This window comes from Podarcis liolepis (assembly GCF_965112155.1).
Source record: "Podarcis liolepis genome assembly, chromosome: 15".
NCBI classification, from domain to species: Eukaryota; Metazoa; Chordata; class Lepidosauria; order Squamata; family Lacertidae; genus Podarcis; species Podarcis liolepis.
Window position 1 is genome coordinate 26,900,002 of NC_139566.1, and position 20,108 is coordinate 26,920,109.

General features: G+C 50.1%; 1 protein-coding gene across 1 annotated transcript in view; it reads left to right on the top strand.

Annotated features, from left to right (window-relative positions):
• The first annotated feature begins 4,826 nt into the window (after window positions 1-4,826).
• SCARF2 (scavenger receptor class F member 2) overlaps window positions 4,827-20,108 on the top strand; it is a 49,715-nt gene continuing 34,433 nt past the window's right edge. The window contains 4 exon segments of the mRNA XM_083478547.1: window positions 4,827-4,845; window positions 4,848-4,933; window positions 4,935-5,182; window positions 12,285-12,343. Of these exon segments, the coding sequence (XP_083334673.1) occupies window positions 4,830-4,845; window positions 4,848-4,933; window positions 4,935-5,182; window positions 12,285-12,343 (409 nt within the window). The 5' untranslated portion in view covers window positions 4,827-4,829.

Genomic DNA, 20,108 nt, shown 5'->3' on the forward strand with positions numbered 1-20,108 from the left:
GAAGCTCAATGGATGACTTTGGGCCAATCGCTCACTCTCAACCTATCCTACCTCGCAGGATTGGTGTGAGCATAAAATAGGGGTAAAGGTAAAGGACCCCTGTCAAAGGCGACTATGGGGTTGCAGCGTTCATCTCACTTTCAGGCCAAGGGAGCTGGTGTTTGTCAACAGACAGCTTTCCGGGTTATGTGGCCAGCAGGACTAAGCCGCTTCTGGCACAACAGGACACTGTGATGAGTGCCAGAGTGCAGTGAAATGCTATTTACCTTCCCGCCACAGTGGTACCTATTTATCTACTTGCACTGGTGTGCTTTCAAACTGCTGGGTTGCCAGGAGCTGATCGGCAAGCCCAAGAGCTTCCTTGGTTTAGACCACAGCGTCACCCGCGTCCCATATAAAATGGGGAGGTGGAAGCCTATACCAGCTTGAGTTCCTTGCAGGAAAAGGTAGGATATGAATGGAATGAATGAATGAATGAATGAATGGGAAGATGGGATGGAACAGTGTGACTGGAAACCACTCCATGCTGCAACCCTTTTGTTTCAAGCTATGCCTGTTTGCATATGAATGTGAACTTCCGCTTATGTAACCAAAAGTACCCAACCACTTGATAGGTACTGATGGCGGCGTTATACACAAGGTAAATTACCAAAAATGTATAGAAAAATGGGGGAAACCATGCTAAGAGCTCCCTAAGATTTCAACAGCATGGAATGACAGCTGACTTGAGAGGTGGGGGAACAGATTGGGGAGAGGGAGGGTAGGATGGAAGGGGGGGAAACAGGAGCACAGGGATTTGGGATTGCATTTGATCCAGCCCTCAATTAATGGTATATGTGCTGTGCTGATGGAATGCCGTTGCACAAGGGGAAACCAAAAGGCATAACCAAAGATGGATGCAGAAGAAGCTTCTGCTCTTGCAGCTGTTGTGTTGGATTCCTTTCTTCTGCAGCTATTAAACCCTGCCATCCCCTAACGCTAGGACTCTTGCACTACCGGACAGAATGTGGGCTATGGCTCAGCGTTCTCATTTAACACTTTTAACATAAAATGTCTAAAATTTTCTACAGCGTTGTGCACGTAGAAGACAACAATCCCTGCCTGCACGCTCACTATGGAAGAGACATAATACAAGAGGAAAAGGGGATGTGAAGGGAAGAGGAAAGTGAATGTTGGAGCAAATACTGTTCCTTGGTTGTTGGATGAGGGCTGGCATGGCCTCTCCCACACCATGGTCTTAAAACATCAGCCAGAGTATTGCAAAGTATCGGAACTGAAACATTACAAATGAAAGTGGTATGCAATGAAGATCCCTATTTGAAGCAGCCTAACTTAACGGGAAAGCGAAATCTCTCAAAGCATTTCATTTTTTAAAAGCTACAAATCTTGTCCACTAGAGGGCAGAGGAGATCAAGCGTGTTCCAATTTTCTTGTACAGCGATCATAAATGGTTTGCGTGAACACATCAGCAAGACTTGAAAAAGCTCTGCACCGTTCACAGTGCCAACGAGAGTCCTGTGTGTGGACCAGGCGCAGCCAACGTAGAGCCTTCCAGATGTTTTGGACTACAACTCCCATCATACCTGGTTATTGGCCGGTGAAAGAGGCATTCCACAACATCTGGAGGATGCTATGTTGGCTATCCATCACATAGACATTACTTAGCTATATGGACCAGTGGAGAGTTGCTGCAGACCCTTGGTCCATTTTGCTTAGTATTGTCTACACTGACTGGCAGCAGCTCTCCAGGGTTTCAGGTGGTCTCTCCCAGCCCTACCCAGAGACGCCAGGGATTGAACCTAGGACCAGATGCCATACCACTGAGCTATATGCAGTATAGCACAACTCCCTGCAACAGAGATTGATTGTTACACACACACACACACACACACACACACACACACATCCTTCTGCCATTACATGAGCAGTGGGGAATCTGTGGCCCTATACGTGCAGCTGGACTCAACCTTCCAGCATCCCTAACTGTCAGGGATTGGGCAGAGGAGGAATGGTACAGACCTCCTGCCCAGCTTGACCCTTTCAGAGAAGACGACGACAGTTCAGAATTAAAACAGGGGTTTGAGGGAGATCACAGCTCAGATAAGGGGGGAAAGCTGTAATGGGAGACAAGGGAGAAGAAGCACCAGATGGGGAACAGCTGACGGACAGTGTCTTTAGAAAGCATTCCAGACCCCCCCCCTCCCAGAACCTGGCAAGCATTGAAAGTAGGAGAGCAAAGGGCTCAGAGGCAAAGGGCACTTCTCAGCACCCATAGTGATGACGCATGAAGAGAGAGAGGGAGTTAGTGGAGACTCACTCAGGGCAATGCCATTATTTCCAAGAGACTGCATTTCCAAGCCTCTCTCTGTGAATATTTAATAAGAAGCAGCTGGTAAGAACTTTTGCTTGTCTTATCCGTTCCTGGCGACCTGCCGTGGGGGTTGGATCCACTGCCACCCGACACTAACCATTGGTCATGCTGGCTGGGGCTGATGGAGGCTTGGGTCCATTGGCACCTGAAAGAAGCACGCAAGCTGGCTGATGTTGAAAGAGGAACCAGACAATACTCAACAGTGAGCCAGTTCAAAGTTCATCCTACGATTGGGACACGAGGCTTTGTGGTCTCGCCAGTGAGCGCTGCCTTGTGGCAGGGCCATTTTGGTGGTGGTTCCCTAGTTGTGGAATGCCCTCTCTAGTGAGCTGCTCCTGTCGCCATCACTACAGTGCTACCTCGGGTTAAGAACCTAATTCGTTCCAGAGGTCCGTTCTTAACCTGAAACGGTTCTTAACCTGAGGTGCTCTTTCGCTAATGGGGCCTCCTGTTGCTGCTGCGCCGCTGGCATGTGATTTCTGTTCTTATCCTGGGGCAAAGTTCTTAACCTGGAGCAACCACTTCCTGGTTAGCGGAGTTTGTAACCCAAAGCATCTGTAACCCAAAGCATCTGTAACCCAAGGCACCACTGTATTCAGTTTTCAGTTTCCTGTCACCTTCGTTTAAGAAGGATACAATGGTACCTTGGGTTATATACGCTTCAGGTTACATACACTTCAGGTTACAGACTCCACTAACCCAGAAATAGTGCTTCAGGTTAAGAACTTTGCATCAGGATAAGAACAGAAATCAGGTTCCGGCGGCGCGGTGGCAGCAGAAGGCCCCATTAGCTAAAGTGGTGCTTCAGGTTAAGAACAGTTTCAGGTTAAGAACGGACCTCTGGAACGAATTAAGTACTTAACCCAAGGTACCACTGTATTGACAATCTAGAATGTGCAGAGAAAGGTGACCAAGATGATAATAGTGTCTGGAAATCAAGCCTTATGAGGAATGGTTGAGGAAGTTGGATATATTTAGCTTGGAGGAGACTGAGGGGTGATATGAAAGCCATCTTCAAATACCTAAAGCATGGGTAGGCAAACTAAGGCCCGGGGGCCGGATCCGGCCCAATCGCCTTCTAAATCCAGCCCACGGACTGTCTGGGAATCAGCGTGTTTTTACATGAGCAGAATGTGTCCTTTTATTTAACATGCATCTCTGGGTTATTTGTGGGGCGTAGGATTTCGTTCATTTTTTTCCTTCAAAATATATTCCGGCCCCCCACAAGGTCTGAGGGACAGTGGACCGGCCCCCTGCTGAAAAACTTTGCTGACCCCTGATCTAAAGGGCTGTCTCATGGAAGATGGAGCAGGCTTGTTCTCTCCTGCTCCAGAGGGGAGGACCTGAACTAATGGATTCAAATGACAGGAAATGAGATTCTGACAGTTTCTGAAGAACTTTCTAAGGGTAAGAGCTCTTTGACCATGGAAAGGATACCCTTGGAAGGGAGTGGGCTCTCCTTCGCTGGAGGTTTTTAAACAGACATTGGATGGCCATCTATCAGGGCTTATTTAGCTGTGATTGCAGGGGGGGCTGGACTAGATGACCCTTGGCACCCCTTCCAGCTCTAGGAGTCGTATGAAAGCATTCATCTCTACCCAGGTGCATTTAGTGGCTGAAGAATCCTGCTCTCTGAACAGAAGCATCCTCCCACTTCTTGCATGCAAGAGGATGCCACAGGTGCAAATGACTGTGAAAAGCTGGTAGGACTGTATCAAGTTCATCAGTTTTGCTGAATCAATTAAACTGAAGAGTTTTAATTGGATTTTCATTCAACGAAACCAGTTGCTACTGTATGAAATTTCATTGCGTTATTCTCTTCCTTGTGCAAACTGCTATCCTGAATAACGCTTTTTATAGGGTAGCGGCAGTGGCGTAGCGTGGGTTGTCAGCACCCGGGGCAAGGCAAGTAATTTGCGCCCCCTAACCCGTGGATTTGCGGCCCCTAACCCTAACCCCCAGATGTTGCGCCCGGTGCGCCCGGCCCCCCCTGCACCCCCCACGCTACGCCACTGGGTAGCGGGCACTGGGGATGAGGTTAGGGAATCGACTGGGGAGGTGGCCGGAACCACTGGCGGTGAATCAAACCGTGCGATCCTAAACTAGGGAGTTTAAGACTGCGCTTGGGCCTCCCCCGCCCCCCCACCAGGACGCCCCCACACCAGGGGAATCAACTTGAATAAAAGATTGGGGGGGGGAGTAAGCCCCACCCTGTATAATCGATCACAAGACGTCGCGCGCACACACAATTTGAATGGCAATGCCTATTAGTTTGGGGGTGCTAGGAGTTGGCTCCTATGCACCCCACTGAAGGCCCCCAAATAAGGACCCCCACCGCAGCCACCTCCTTCGGAGCTGCAGCCCTCCAGCCAGGACCAGCAGCAGCCGCCCCCGTCCCTGGATCTCCTTCCCTCTCTCTCCGCCGCCGGAGCGCCTGACCCGGGAGGAGGGAGAACCAATGCGGCATTTCCTGGCTGGCCGGCCGCCCCTCCTGCCGCCGCCGCGAGGGGCGAGCAGGAGGCAGCGGCGGCGCTCGCACTGCAGCTTCCGGCCAGGCTCTTGCAGCAGGCAGCAGCCAGGAGGAGCCGGAGCCGCCGCTGGGGAGCCAGGCTGCCCGAGAAGGGCCCCAGAGCGCATGGAGAAGCCGCCGCGGAGGGCCCGGCGCGCCGGAGATGGAGACGCCGCCGTCGGCTGCAGCGCGCTCCTCCTCTCGCTACTGCTCCTTCTCCTTCTCCTGCTGGGTTGTGGGGCGGCGGCGGCGGCCGCCCAGGAGCTGAATCCCCGCGGGAGGAACGTGTGCCCGGCGCCGGGGTAAGCAAGAGCGAGCCGTCGCGGGGAGAGAGGTCCGGGGCGCGCCAGCGAGACCCCCCTTGCCAAGTTTTTACGCGCGGGGAATGGAGACGCGCGGAGAGGGCTCTGCTCCATGGGGTGCGCTGGGGCGCTTCTGGGAAGCCACTTTCCCCCTACCCGCCTCGTTTGAAGCAGCCAAAGGCTTGGATTTCGTTTCGTCTCGTGCGTCCGCGCCCTTGGAAGAGGCGCAGGGGCGCTATTGTGTTATGTTAGACATTCATTTGGGGCGCGGGTGTCTTCAGTATGGCTCAGGGTTACTGCTTTTTCCTTTATTACTGGGGCTGGGTGGATAGAATCCTGGTCCACCAGTGTGATGCTGCACCACATCTGGCCCCCGGCCTTTCTAAGGAGATAGGATATGCCTTCTAATCCCTTCCGTACATGATGCCCGCTCCCCCAAACTTCCTGGAAGAGGGGGGTCTCTTCCTTCCACCCGTCCCGCAAGCTTCTCTCCCCCACCCCCAGCAACCAGTGTCTCTTGGCATGGGACGTGTGTGGGAGGAGAGACGGGGCAGAGAAGATGTCCCTTCTTGAACCAGATGTGGAGATTGATGGAGGGCCTCCCGACTGCCATTATGTCCCCCTTTAAAAAAAAAAAAAGTTTGGTGAGTTCTCCTTGCTGGGCTACGAGGCAGTGCTGGTAGCTTTTGGGACAGGTGGGTGACACCCCCCCCCTTCTCCATCATGTCAGCTGGGTTGTGTGCTCCTTTCCAAAGGGGTGTGTGTGTGCAAACAAGGGGTCCATATCCCCTCCCTCCCTCCTGCTGGCTGGACAGGCTTTCTCCCCACTCCCACTGTCGTCCCGCGTGGATTTCCTTCAGGCATTTTCGACAGCTTCCTCCCAAACCCCTTCCCTCGTCGCTTGGAGACCTCTCCTGCCTGCTTGAACCAATTTCCTCTCGGGAGGGGGCATCCCTCGAGAGTTGAAAGAATCCCGTCTTTTAGGTATGCGATGGTCACTTTTAGGCTTGCTTGCAAGGATGGGCGGGGGGGGGGAGGTTAACTTGAAGCCCACCCCCACCTCACTGGGATTAAAGGGGGCCCTCGGGGTGGTGGGTGTTAATTGAGACAGTCTATTGGAACCCTGTATTTAGGCTGTGGATGATGGCAGCAGCAGCAGCAGCAGGCTCTCATTGGAAGCCTCTGCTTTCCCCTAACCCTCCAGCAAAAACCGCTTTCCAGAGGATTAACCCCATCCTATACTTAACGGTCTCAAGATGTGGGGGTTTCGGTTCCCCCTTCCTCCCCCATCTTGCCAAGGTAACCGCTTTACACACACACACACAGGGCACATTGCCCACTGAAAGCCAAATCGTGCCAGGGCTGCTCCCCCAAATAAAAATTATGGCAATAGAAGCAAGAAACCATTTCTGACATTTCAGGGGATCCCCTCCCCTTCTTGACAGGTACCCCCCATTTTTTCCATCAAAGAACAAAATGGCACGCCAAAAAAGGGGGGGGAAGAAACCCACCCGCCATCCCCCTTCCAAGTGTAACTTAAAACCCGATGGAAAGAGACGGTACATCTGTTTTCGATTTAAACTCTTGCAAACAAGCTCGCTTAGGCGAGAGGGCTTTGCAGGCTCTGCTGTGGAATTTCTGGATGAGGTTTCTCTCTCGCACTTTTACCATAACCGCCCCCCCAAAAACACAGACAAACACACACCCCAGAAACGCTCTCTGGTCCTTGTTTTTCCTGACCGAGACAAAGTCTGTTTTGTGATAAAGGGAAAAGCTGCTCACAATTCGATGGGAGAGGGGCAGAAATGTGGTTTAGCTTCTTCTTCTTCTTTTAGGGTATTTGGGTGGGCGCCCTCCGAGGGGGGCTTCATCAAACAGCGGGATCCACAAAGCCAGATTAACTGTAGCTGCTCACAGGCTGAAGGGCCCCAAAAGATTCTCCCCACAGTTAAAGCACACAGACCCAAAATAACCATCGTTTACCCCTCACAGAGGGACGCGGGTGGCTCTATGGGTTAAACCACAGAGCCTAGGACTTGCCGATCAGAAGGTCGGCGGTTCGAATCCCCGCCACAGGGTGAGCTCCCGTTGCTCGGTCCCTGCTCCTGCCAACCTAGCAGTTCGAAAGTATGCTGGTGCAAGTAGATAAATAGGTACCACTCTGCCGGGAAGGTAAACGGCGCTTCTGTGTGTTGCTCTGGTTCGCCAGAAACGGCTTAGTCATGCTGGCCACATGACCCGGAAGCTGTATGCCGGCTCCCTCGGCCAATAAAGCGAGATGAGCGCTGCAACCCGAGTCGGCCACGACTGTATCTAATGGTCAGGGGTCCCTTTACCTTTATCCCTCACAGAGCTACAGTTCCCAGTGCGTTTAACAAACTACGGTTCCTGGGATTCTTGCAAGATGGCTGTTTTAAATGTATGGCAGTCCAAACCTCAAAACCCAGTATCAAAATTTGCCTCTAACTCTAGGGGAGATCAGAAAGGAGGTTATTTCATTTATCGTGTTTAATTCTTGCCTATTCAAGGAGCTCAAGGCGGTGTACATGGCTCTCCCTGCCCCTATTTAATCCCCATAAGAACCCTGCGAGGTTCGATAGGCTAAGAGGCAGTGACTGGCCTCATACCCAGTGAGTTTGGTGGCTGAGTGAGGATTTGAACCCTGCTTTCGCAGGTCTGACTCTCTAACTGCAGCACCACACTGCCTCAGCTTGAAACCTCTTAGTAGAGTTTCGTGTTTCTTTAGAGTGCCCAAACATTCGGACTTCCAGTTGTTTAGCAGTAATGGCAACTGAGCTCTCCCCCTTGTTAAGCTGTCGAAATGCAGAATATTTGGGGAGTGGGTTTTTGTATGGAAAACTGGAAGCTTTCCATTCTGGTGCTCCAGACAATTCATGTGCTTAGAGCAGCTATCCCAAAACCTGTTGCCTAGCAGATGTTTTACGGACTACAACTCCCATCAGCCCCAGCCAGCATGGCAGTGCATTTCTGGGGCTGATGGGAATTGTAGGCCAGAACATCTGGAGGGCAGCCTGGGTAGCCTTTCCTGGACAAAAATGCTTTAAGCAGGCGGTGAAAAAAAAGGACAGCAAAATCTCCTTGACTGATATCAAGAGGCAGAGAGTTCCAATGTCTGGGTGCTAAAACACTAAAAGTCGTGGTATGGGTATTATTTGGTGGCTGTAACAGTGCCAGTTTGGGTCCCATTTAAAGGCAATCTTCCTGAACTCTCTGAAAGGCTACATAAAATACCCTTTGAAAAGTCACACTATAGTGCACTTTGCAGTACAGCTCTACAGCCCAAAGTGTGTTATATTCATGTTAAAGTATGCCCGTGTTTGTGAAGTTCACTTCCAAATAATTGCATTATGTTCAGGGAGAAATGGCTGGCAATCAACATGTATTATTAAGGGAAAATTTGGACTGAAAAGTTGATGGATTTCCATGATATATTTTTTAAAATTGCAAATGGCTGAAGAAATATGGAGAGCTGAAGTTAAGATTTGAGAAAGAGAAAAGACGAAAAATTGACAAGAGTCATCCATCCCTGTGTGTTTGTGTGCGAGCGCAGGTCTTTGGATAATGGCTCCATTCAGAGAAAGAGCTCTGGGCTACACCCCCCTCCCCACATTACAGCACATGTTTGATGAGAGGGCACTCTGCAGCCAGGGAGGTCTTGTGGAAGCTGGTCCCACATACTCCCCTCCAATTTCCTCTCAGTTTTCAGTAACCTTCCTGGAAGAGAGTGTTATAGACTATTGTTATTATTTATTTATTTCTATACCGCCCTATACCTGAAGGTCTCAGGGCGGTCCAACCAGTTGATTGCGGGCTGCCCCTGGTCGATCGCGTGATCTTCAGCGAGCGACCAGGGAAAAAGAAAAGAGCCCAACACCTCTGTTCTCTCCCCCTAAAAAAAGCTCAGCAACTCTGCCCTCTCCCCCTAAAAAAAGCTGTGGGATAACACTTTTGATGCAACATCGTCTAACCTTCTGGCGGTTCCCTCGCTGCAAGAAGCCACATTAAAGGGAACCAGGCAGAGGGCCTTCTCGGTAGTGGCACTCGCCCTGTGGAATGCCCTCTCTTCAGATGTCAAAGAGAAAAACAACTACCAGACTTTTAGAAGACATCTGAAGGCAGCCCTGTTTAGGGAAGCTTTTAATATTTAATAGACTGTTGTATTTTAATATTCTGTTGGAAGCAGCCCAGAGTGGTGGGGAAACCCAGCTAGATGGGTGGGGTATAAATAATTATATTATTATTATTATTATTATTATTATTATTATTATTATTATTATTATTACCTCCCTGCAAACAAATCAGAATGAGCACTCAGTAAAGAGCTAATGGCCCCTAAACTCCTTGCAAACGCCATAAAAGAAAATCAGGATGAATGCTCGATAAACGGGTCATTTGGGAGCACCCTGCAATCTCTTTCCTAGATGAGTTATTTTTGTGTGGTGTAGGAGTGTGTGCCCAGGACCTGGGAGACCAGGGTTCGAATTCCCACTCTGCCACCAGGCTCACGGGGTGTGACCTTGGGGGCCAGCCACTGCCTCTCAGCCTGGCCTACCTCACAGAGTTGTTGCGGGGTGTTAATTAGAATCATGGAGTTGGGACCCTGTGGATAATCTAGTCCAACCCCCTGAAACTGTCCCATGCGGGGATCAAACCTGCAACCGTGGCATTATCAACACCATGCTGTAACCAATTAAGCTATTATCGGGGGGGGGGGTTGCAGAGGGAAAGAACCATGTGCACCACCTTGAAGTCCGTGGAGACAGAGGTGAGCTATAAACACAACAGATAAATAAATAAGTTGTGTTTTGCTTGTACAGTATTTAATATGGTACATACCAAGCCACCACTGATGTGCTTGCTGCCAGTCTTTGTTGTGTGCTCAATCCTGCAGTTCCATATCCTCCCAGATGTGCCCCTCAGGAATTCTGGAAGGCCAGAAGTGCTCCTTTTGGATGGGAAAATAATTTTCCAAAATTTGGGGAAAATCCATTTCGTAAGTTCATTAGGTAAAGGGTAAAGGGACCCCTGACCATTAGGTCCAGTCACGGATGACTTTGGGGTTGCGGCGCTCATCTCGCTTTATTGGCCAAGGGAGCCGGCGTACAGCTTCCGGGTCATGTGGCCAGTGTGACTAAGCCACTTCTGGCGAACCAGAGCAGCGCACGGAAACGCCGTTTACCTTCCCGCCGGAGCAGTACCTATTTATCTACTTGCACTTTGATGTGCTTTCGAACTGCTAGGTTGGTAGGAGCTGGGACCGAGCAATGGGAGCTCACCCAGTTGTGGGGATTCGAACTGCCGACCTTCTGATCAGCAAGCCCAAGGCTCAGTGGTATAGACCACAGAGCCACCCGCGTCCCATGCGAAGTTCATTAGTAGCAACGAACAAATGGCAGTTTCAAACACAGTACCAGCCTCCTTTCATTTTAATTATTTTTAAATCCTCAAGAGTTTTCACCTCCCCCTCTGTTTTCAGCATCAGAGAGAGCTGTGAACACCAAGGGTTTAAAATAATGGCATATTAGTCAACCTTTCAGCTGTTTACTAAATTCAACATACTGCATGATATCTTTTTCTAGGGTGTCAAGAAATCTTCCAATGCAAATTCAAAAATTACTCTGTCTTAATTTGCATGGGAATCCCCTCCCCCACGCCCCCAAATTCCCACACCACTTGCTTTTGGGTCATCCACTTCTGTTCTGGTTCCCCTAAGAATATTTTTTTCTGGGATAGCAAATCATCATGGGGCCAGGCTGTGGGGCTCACCATGTGATTTTAATATATACATTCGATGTTGGGTGGGAAAATGCAAGAGGGAGCCAGTGACATCATTGTGGGCATTAGCTGGCGGGAATCTTGTCACTTAACCAGCTTGATGCCAGTTATGTGAAAGGAGCAGTTCTTTATATCAGCATTCTAAGAGCTTTATTGGCGTGTGCACCCAGACAGAATCTGGGAAGAAGAAGAAGAAGAAGAGTTTGGATTTGATATCCCGCCTTTCACTCCCTTTAAGGAGTCTCAAAGCGGCTAACATTCTCCTTTCCCTTCCTCCCCCACAACACACACTCTGTGAGGTGAGTGGGGCTGAGAGACTTCAAAGAAGTGTGACTGGCCCAAGGTCACCCAGCAGCTGCATGTGGAGGAGCAGAGATGCGAACCCGGTTCCCCAGATTACATGACTACCGCTCTTAACCACTACACCACACTGGCTCTCACGGGGGGTTTCACATGACCTTTTTTTTTTTTTTTTTTTTGAGATCTTGAAACAGCCCCTGGGACTGACTCAGGATGCAGCAAAAATTCAGTTTCATTCCCAATTAAAGGTGAATCTCCCTTATGCACATTTAAGGAACGGGTTGGTTATGGAGATTAAATGAGGACTATAGCCTGGGAGAAGGGACGCGGGTGGCGCTGTGGGTTAAACCACAGAGCCTAGGACTTGCCGATCAGAAGGTCGGCGGTTCGAATCCCTGTGACGGGGTGAGCTCCTGTTGCTCGGTCCCTGCTCCTGCCAACCTAGCAGTTCGAAATCACGTCAGAGTGCAAGTAGATAAATAGGTACCGCTCCGGCGGGAAGGTAAACGGCGTTTCGGTGCGCTGCTCTGGTTCGCCAGAAGTGGCTTAGTCATGCTGGCCACATGACCTGGAAGCTATATGCCGGCTCCCTCAGCCAATAAAGCGAGATGAGCGCCACAACCCCCAGAGTCGGTCACGACTGGACCTAATGGTCAGGGGTCCCTTTACCTTTTATAGCCTGGGAGATGAGGGTTCCAGCCCCCAAATCCAGCCTAAAGAACCACATCTGCTCCTCTGCCCCTTCTACTTTATTTGCTTACTGCATTTATATCTCCAGGTGGGAGGATTTGAACCCTTGGCTTCTCCCAGGTCCTAGTTTGACACTCTTAAGCACTACACTGCCCCAGCTCATGTGTGTTTGGCCCTTCTCACCACTGGCATGTGGCCCCCATAAAGTCACCGTTGGGGGAGTGCGGCCCTCGGACTGGGGAGAAAAAATGTTACATTTTCTTTTCTTTTCTTCAAGCCAAGCCTTTTCTAACGCGCTCTCTTTCTCTGCCTACAGCTCTGCTGGATTCGTCTGCTGCTCAGGATGGAAGCAACAGGGCGAGGAATGTTTGATAGGTAAGAGCGAGCCTTCCCCCGCTTTTCTCCTCCCTCTCTAAGCAGGTTCAAGGCTTCCCGAAAGAATAACCCCCTCCCTTTTCGGCTTGAGGAGGGGAATCCTTTCCCTTCCATCTCCCAAGAGCCTCTAGGGTGATGGTCCCTTGGCATGTACAGCTGCCTTCAGTTTGATGCCCTCCTTCTTGAGGGTCCGCCGGAAGCCGCCTTGTCCCGAGTCAGAGCGAAACAGAGATGCTGTTCGCCTGTCTCTCCACTGATCTCTCTCTCTCTTGCTTCATCTACTTTGCCTGTTTCATTTTCATGCACCGTATTTTTTGCTCCATAAGACACACTTTTTTCCTCCTAAAAAGTAAGGGGAAATGTGTGTGCGTCTTATGGAGCGAATGCAGGCTGCGCAGCTATCACTGAAGCCAGCAGAGCAAGAGGGAGAGCTGCCCAGCTCCTCATGTTGTGCTGCCTTCCCAGCGAAGCAGGATGAGGGACGGAAGGGAGCCTTATGGGCAGACGGACCGGCGGCTCCTTAGCCTGATCCTCCTTCCTCTTCCTCTTCTTTTCCCCACCTGCCTCGGGCTTCTCTCTAGCCTACCCGGGAGCCCGGCTGCCCCCTAAGCCGGCTGCCTGGCTCTATTCCTCGCAAGCCCCTTGACGTGCTGGAAGCAGCAGCAGTGGCAGCCCCTGGCAAGGCTCAGGAGTGCTTGAATGCGTAGCGCAAGGAGGGGAGGGGCCTCAGATTCAGAATATATTTTTTCTTGTTTTCCTCCTCTAAAAACTAGGTGCGTCTTATGGTCGGGTGCGTCTTATATAGCGAAAAATACAGTAGTGCATATCAAGTGTGGGGAACTTTTCCCCTCCAGGTAGGACTACAACTCCCATCATCCTTGGCTACTGGATCGTGCTTGCAGGGGCTGATGGGATCTATGGGCTAAAGAAGAGCCTGTGTGAGGAACTCCTTGCTTTGGTCTGTCCTGAATCTCCCGACATTCAACTTCACTGGCTGCCCATGACTTCTAGAGTCAGGAGAGAAGGAGAAATGCTTTTCTCTGGTGGCGTTCTCCATGCCATGCAAAATTTAACGCTCTTCTCTCATGTCAACTCTTACTACTGCTCAGTATCGTCGGCACGGACTGGCAGCAGCTCTCCTGGGTTTCAGGATGCCTTTGTAAATTTTCCGATGGCTCTGTCTTTGCACAGCTTTGCTATAGAGAAGGGGAGTAGCCTGTAGCCTTGTGTTAGATTGTCATACTGTTTAACTGGGATATAATGCCTTCCTGCAATGGGATGCGGGTGGCGCTGTGGATTAAACCACAGAGCCTAAGACTTGCTGATCAGAAGGTCGGCGGTTCGAATCCCCACAACGGGGTGAGCTCCTGTTGCTCTGTCCCTGCTCCTGCCAACCTAGCAGTTCGGAAGCATGTCAAAGGGCAAGTAGATAAATAGGTACCGCTCCGGCAAGAAGGTAAACGGCATTTCCGTGCACTGCTCTGGTTTGCCAGAAGCGGCTTAGTCATGCTGGCCATATGACCCAGAAGCTGTACGCCAGCTCCCTCAGCCAATAAAGCGAGATGAGCACCACAACCCCAGAGTCGGCCACGACTGGGCCTAATGGTCAGGGGTCCCTTTACCTTTTAATGCCTTCCTACACAGAGCCGGTGATCATCAGTGTTCCTTTTCTAGAAAAAATAGGTGCCAGAACTCACCGTTAACACCTCCCTTGTTATATTTGCAATGGTGCCCACCTGAGAGGTGCCGGAACTCAGTTCCGGCGAGTTCCGGCTGGGAAGCCCTGGATTGTAGCCATGCCTTGAAGGCTGGGTCGGGCTTTGAAATGCAGACTCCAGCAGCTTGACTAAAACCCTGGGTGTGTCAGCTTTCATTTCTAAAACTCAGCATGTTTGCAGTCCTCATGGCCAGACATGGCTTTATTGCTCCATTTCCCTCTTTCTCTCCTAACCCACGTTCTGCTTTTTGCCATCATCTAAAAATGACGACGTTCTGATATGGTTTTTTGGTAGAACGCCCAGCTTCACTAGGTGCCTATGAGTTCCAGTGTTGCAAGGCAGAGAGGAAAACTTTTCTCTATCTCAGTGGTATGCAGTGAAATTTTTCTCAGGGGAACAGTGAGGGCCAGAGGCAGCAGCTTGTGAGGGGACGTCGCTCGCATGAGCATCGCACCTCCCTCCCTATGTGGGCAGAAGCTTCCCGGGCTTTGGGAAAGGAGGAGCTATGCTTTAATACTTACAGGAGACATTTAGGGGAATAGCCTAGTCCCCCTCGTCCACTAACCACACAAAACTGCTCTATCTGCTTTCTCTGTGCCATGTTTAATCAAGTTAGTAGTCCTCATGACTGCCCAGAGTTGCCTGGAAATTTGAGGGCATCACCTGGGAGAAGTCTCAGGAGACAGATAGGTTGCAGAGGAAGCTTTTCGGTGGTTTACATGGGGGGGGCAGCTTCACTGCCCTGTATTCTCTAGCTCCTTGCTTCTTACCCTGATTGCTGGTAGAAAGTGGATAAATTTCACACGATTGGTGCAGTTTGGAGAATTAGCTTTTCATGCTGCAGAATTTGAATTTTGCCAGTGCGTGGCATGCAGCCCTGGTTCTTGACCACCTGAGGGAACAAACGAGGACGCACCATATGTGAGAGGCAGCGGTGGTGTAGTGGTTAGAGTGTCAGACCAGGACCTGGGAGTTCATATCCCCACTTGGCCATGAAGCTCACTGGGCAACTTTGTGCCAGTCTCTGCCTCTCGGACTAACCTACCTCACAGGGTTATTGTGGGGGCTAAATGAGGAGTGTGGGGGGGGTGAGCCAGGCATACCACGTTGAGCTCCTGGGAGAAAAGAAGGTGAGATACAATTCCATGTATGCAATTTGTTCATGCAGTAAATACAGTGGTACCTCAGGCTACATACGCTTCAGGTTACATATGCTTCAGGTTACAGACTCCACTAACCCAGAAATATTACCTCGGGTTAAGAACTTTGCTTCAGGATGAGAACAGAAATCATGCTCCGGCGGCACGGCAGCAGCGGGAGGCCCCTTTAGCTAAAGTGGTGCTTCAGGTTAAGAACAGTTTCAGGTTAAGAACGGACCTCTGGAACGAATTAAGTACTTAACCCAAGGTACCACTGTAAACAAATCCCCCAATACACCTTATTTTAAATTAGGCTCCTCCGAGGCAAGGCCAGTGGTGGTGTAGGGGTTTGAGTGTCGGACTAAGACCTGAGAGACCAGGGTTTGAATCCTCCCACTTGGCTATGAAGCTCACTGACTGTGAATTTGGTGTCTAGTCGCTGCTTCTCAGGGTCATTTTGGGGATTAAATGAGGAAGGGGAGGAGAACCAGGTATGGCACTTTGAGCCGCTTGGACAAAAGGGGTGGGTGGAAGTACAATAAATAAACAAATGCCCCCTGAACGGCCCGGGTACGGGGGAGCAGGGTCCGCCCATCCCGTTCACTCTTAGCAGAGTTGTCGCTTGCCCAGGCAAAAAGCTGGAAGAAAGGAAGCAGCAGTTTCTCCACCGTTCCTTCACTGTTCTCTGTTGTCCGTAGCCAGAAGGTCCCCCCTCGGCGCTGGAACTTGGCATTCCCAGGTTCCGGCTGGAATCCTTTGTAGAACGGGGAGAGGGAGGCTGCACAAGTTCTCGGGACTTGGAGTCCCAAGGCGCTGCTGGGAAACTTGGAGGAGCTATTTTTGGAGGCCTAGTAAATCCGCCGCCGTTCCAGTTGGCTGAGGCCCCCCTTCCTTTCCTGTGGAGTAATATTTCTCGGTGCTGATCAACAGCAGCCGCCTCCTGGCCTCGGGAGCAGCTAGTCTGTATGTGTGCGCATATGTACGTGTGTGCATGTGTGCGTCTGTGCAGTTGTCCAGCTCAGTGTTCAAATCTCCAGGTCGGCAGCAGACCTGCTATAAGCCGGGGGGCTTCTGCCCTCCTCTGGTGATGTTTGTTCGGGGCAGAAAAAAGAAAGGCCTTCACTCAGGGCAGAGTGAAACTATGGAACGCCCTCCCACAGGAGGCAGAGATGGGCAGCAACCTAGATGACTTTAAAAGAGGATCCGACCAATTAATGGAGGAAAAGGCTATCGATGGGTACCAGCCACAAGGGCCGTGCTCTGCCTCCCCAGTTAGAGGCAGCAATGCTTCTGAATACCAGCTGCTGGAAACCGCAGGAGGAAAGAGTTTCTGTTGCACTCAGGTCCTGCTTGCGGGTTTCCCACAGACCTATGGGCAGCCTCTATGAGAACAGGATGCTGGACTAAGCGGATAGCTCAGGTGGTTAGAGCGTGGTGCTGACAATGCCAAGGTCGCAGGTTCAATCCCCGTAAGGACAGCTGCATTGCGGAGGGTTGGATTAGATGATTCTCAGGGTTCCTTCCAAATCTACAATTCTACGATTCCTTTATTTATTTATTTATACCTACATACATACAGTGGTGCCTCGCAAGACGAAAAGAATCCATTCTGTGATTCTCTTCGTCTAGCATTTTTTTTGTCTTGCGAAGCAAGCCCATTGACGGATTAGCGCTATTAGCGGCTTTTAGTGGCTTTTAGCGGCTTATCTGCTGATCGGATCAGCTCATAAGCGGCTTAGCGGCTTAGAAAAAGGGGGGGAGGGGGAAAACCAGCAGGAACTCGCAAGACATTTTCGTCTTGCGAAGCAAGCCCATAGGAAATTCGTTTTGCGAAGCACCTCCAAAACGGAAAACTCTTTCGTCTAGCGAGTTTTCCGTCTTGCGAGGCATTCGTCTTGCGGGGCACCACTGTACATACATACATACATACAGTGGTACCTTGGGTTACAGACGTTTCAGGTTACAGACGCTTCAGGTTACAGATTCTGCTAACCCAGAAATAGTACCTTGGGTTAAGAACTTTGCTTCAGGATGAGAACAGAAATTGCGCGGCGTCGGTAGCGGGAGGCCCCATTAGATAAAATGGTACCTCATGTTAAGAACAGTTTCAGGTTAAGAACAGACCTCCAGAACGAATTAAGTTCTTAACCCAAGGTCCCCCTGTACATACACACACACATACATACATACATACATACATACATACATACATACCCTGCCCATCTGGCTGGGTTTTCGCAGCCACTCTGGGCGGCTTTCAACAGAATATTAAAAACACGAGAAAACATCAAACATTAAAAACTCCCCTAAACAGGACTGCCTTCAGGTGTCTTCTAAAAGTCAGGTAGTTGTTTATTTCCCTGAGGCGTTCCACAGGGCGGGTGCCACTACCGAGAAGGCTCTCTGCCTGGTTCCCTGTAACCTCACTTCTCGCAGGGAGGGAACCACCAGAAGGCCCTCGGAGCTGGACCTCAGTGTCCGGGCTGAACGATGGGGGTGGAGACACTCCTTCAGGTATACGGGGCCAAGGCCATTTAGGGCTTTAAAGGTCATCACCAACACTTTGAATTGTGCTCAGAAATGTACTGGGAGCCAATGTAGGTCTTTCAGAACCAGTGTTATAGGTTCTCGGCGGCCACTCCCAGTCACTGGTCTAGCTGCCGTGGCTTGGTGGGCCATTGGCCCAATCCAGTAGGCTATTCTGATGGGGCAGGTGGATGTTCTAGTCCAAAACAGCTGAAGGATGGTAAAAAAAAAAAAAGTCATAAGCTTTCACAAATGAAAGGGATAGCGGTCCCCGGATGCTTGTACCGTCACAAATTCCTTAGTCCTTAATGTGCCCCAGGACTCTTCTTTTTTGCCGCCCTCTCTGGAAACGGTTGCCATGCGGGAAAGCTAATGATGCTCCTCTGCATTTTGCCTGTGTATTTAAAAGGCTGAATAACCAACTAATACCTCAGAGTTCTTCTAACTAACTCCCCCCTCCCTCAACTCCTCCTTTGCATGTCTGTAGCGCCTTGGCCGGATCCTACCCAAAGCACTTCCGCTGGGGCCAGAGTAGTGTCTCCACCGTCCATGGGGTAAGTAAGTGCTTTGCCTGCCATCTCACAGGTGATGGGAACTGGGTGTTCTCTGGGTTTCTGTGGGGGTTTTTTATTTTTAAAAAATCTTCTTTTGTGCATGCTAAACTCTCTCCTTCTCTTGGCTTAGCCTGCTGCTGCCTAATAATCTCCCTGTGCTTTTCTAGATTTCTTTCTGGTGTCCGTCTTCAGGCTTTCTGGAACTTTCTGCCTCCTTCCCATGTGGGGACTGTGTACCTGTCAATGTCCTTTCAGTGGTGGTTCCCAGGCGGGAAAATGAGGCACTTTTCTCAGGGATTAGTATGGTTCTTAAGAAGCAAAGCTCGAATTGGAAACCTGAAGGAAGGATGGTGTTCTCAACAGCCTCTTCCATTTGTATTGGGGCAGGGGGGGGTTGCCTCTGCCTGCAGTCTCCCGTCCCACAAGTGACCTAGTCTGGAAATCTTCATTGTGCAGCCTGCTAAAGACCCATGTCCTCATGAAGGAAGGTTGATGATGCTGATGCTGTAAGTGAACTAGACCTACAACACAACTTTTTTAGGTTCCTGTCACCTGGCTGGGCAATAGTAAACAGCGCCCCCCAAAAATTTCAACCACTTTCCATTTTCGGTTTTTGTTCTGTAAACGAAACACATCCCAAAAAACCATCCGATTTCTACAAATAGGGTGGTGTTTGTTTGCCTACCCCACTATTATTAACCTGTTGAGGTAAAAAATAAAAAAGTCTTGCATTTTCAAAGTAACCCAGAGGAGCTAAAAACTCTCTAGCTTCTGACACACCCCACCTGGTTTTACTTGGAGCCATTTTACCACCCCAAAGCCTATTTTATTTTAGCTCAGCTTTTTTGTTTGTTTGCTTTCTTTCTTTATAAAATTGATTCACTGCTTGATGGTAAAAAAAGGAAAGAAAGAATGCCTCAAAGCGGTTTATAAAACAGTCATATCAAGAAAAAATTACAACCCTATTTTAAAACTGACAAAAGTTAGAATACTGAATCAAATTAAAAACCTTCCTCCAAAACTCTCTTAGTTTCCATTTTAAAACTCTGCATTGTCTGCCCAAAGTGAGCTACCTTCTTTTAACCAAGAGTCGGAAGGAGGGACCCCAGGGGCCATCTAGCCTGACCCCCGCATTTATTCATTGCAGTCCATCTTTGCTATTATCTGCTGGAGTTTCTCCACAGAGACTCCAGCGTCAGGAAGACAGTCCTGTGCACACTTATTCGGGAGCAAACCTCAATTAACACAATGCAACATACTCCCAAGTAAACTTGTTTCTGGTAATTAATTCTCTCAGGAGCCCAGAGTGACCCAGACCCAGCCGCGCTAATACGTTCTTGAAAACCTAGGCACTGCTAATAGCATTCTAAGCACAGCTTAAAGCGCTATTACGAAAGGTTTAAAGCCATTCTCTCAAGGTTTGTCAAGAACAGTGTCTTGCAGATGCCCAATGCCTGAGTGAGCAGGAATGTTTGAAAACATCTCCTGAATGCTAGTCCTGAGGGAGACAGGCGCACCTCACCAGAGAGGGCGTTCCACACACAGGGAGCCACCACTGAAAAGGTCTTGCCAGGGGGTCAGTGCCAACTAGGTAGCACCAACGAGTCCTCACCTACCAATCGTAGGGTCCAAGATGGTTGATATTGGGGAAAGCACCCATTTAGGTACTCGGGCCCCAATTCAGTTAGGACTTGATACGCTCGTACTAGGCCTTGAATCGGGCCTGGTAGTTCAGCAGCAGCCGGTGCAGCCTTTTCAGGACCAGCGATGCATGTTCCCTTCAAGAATATGCGCCATTATCCGCCCCATTCTGCCTTAGCTGCAGCCT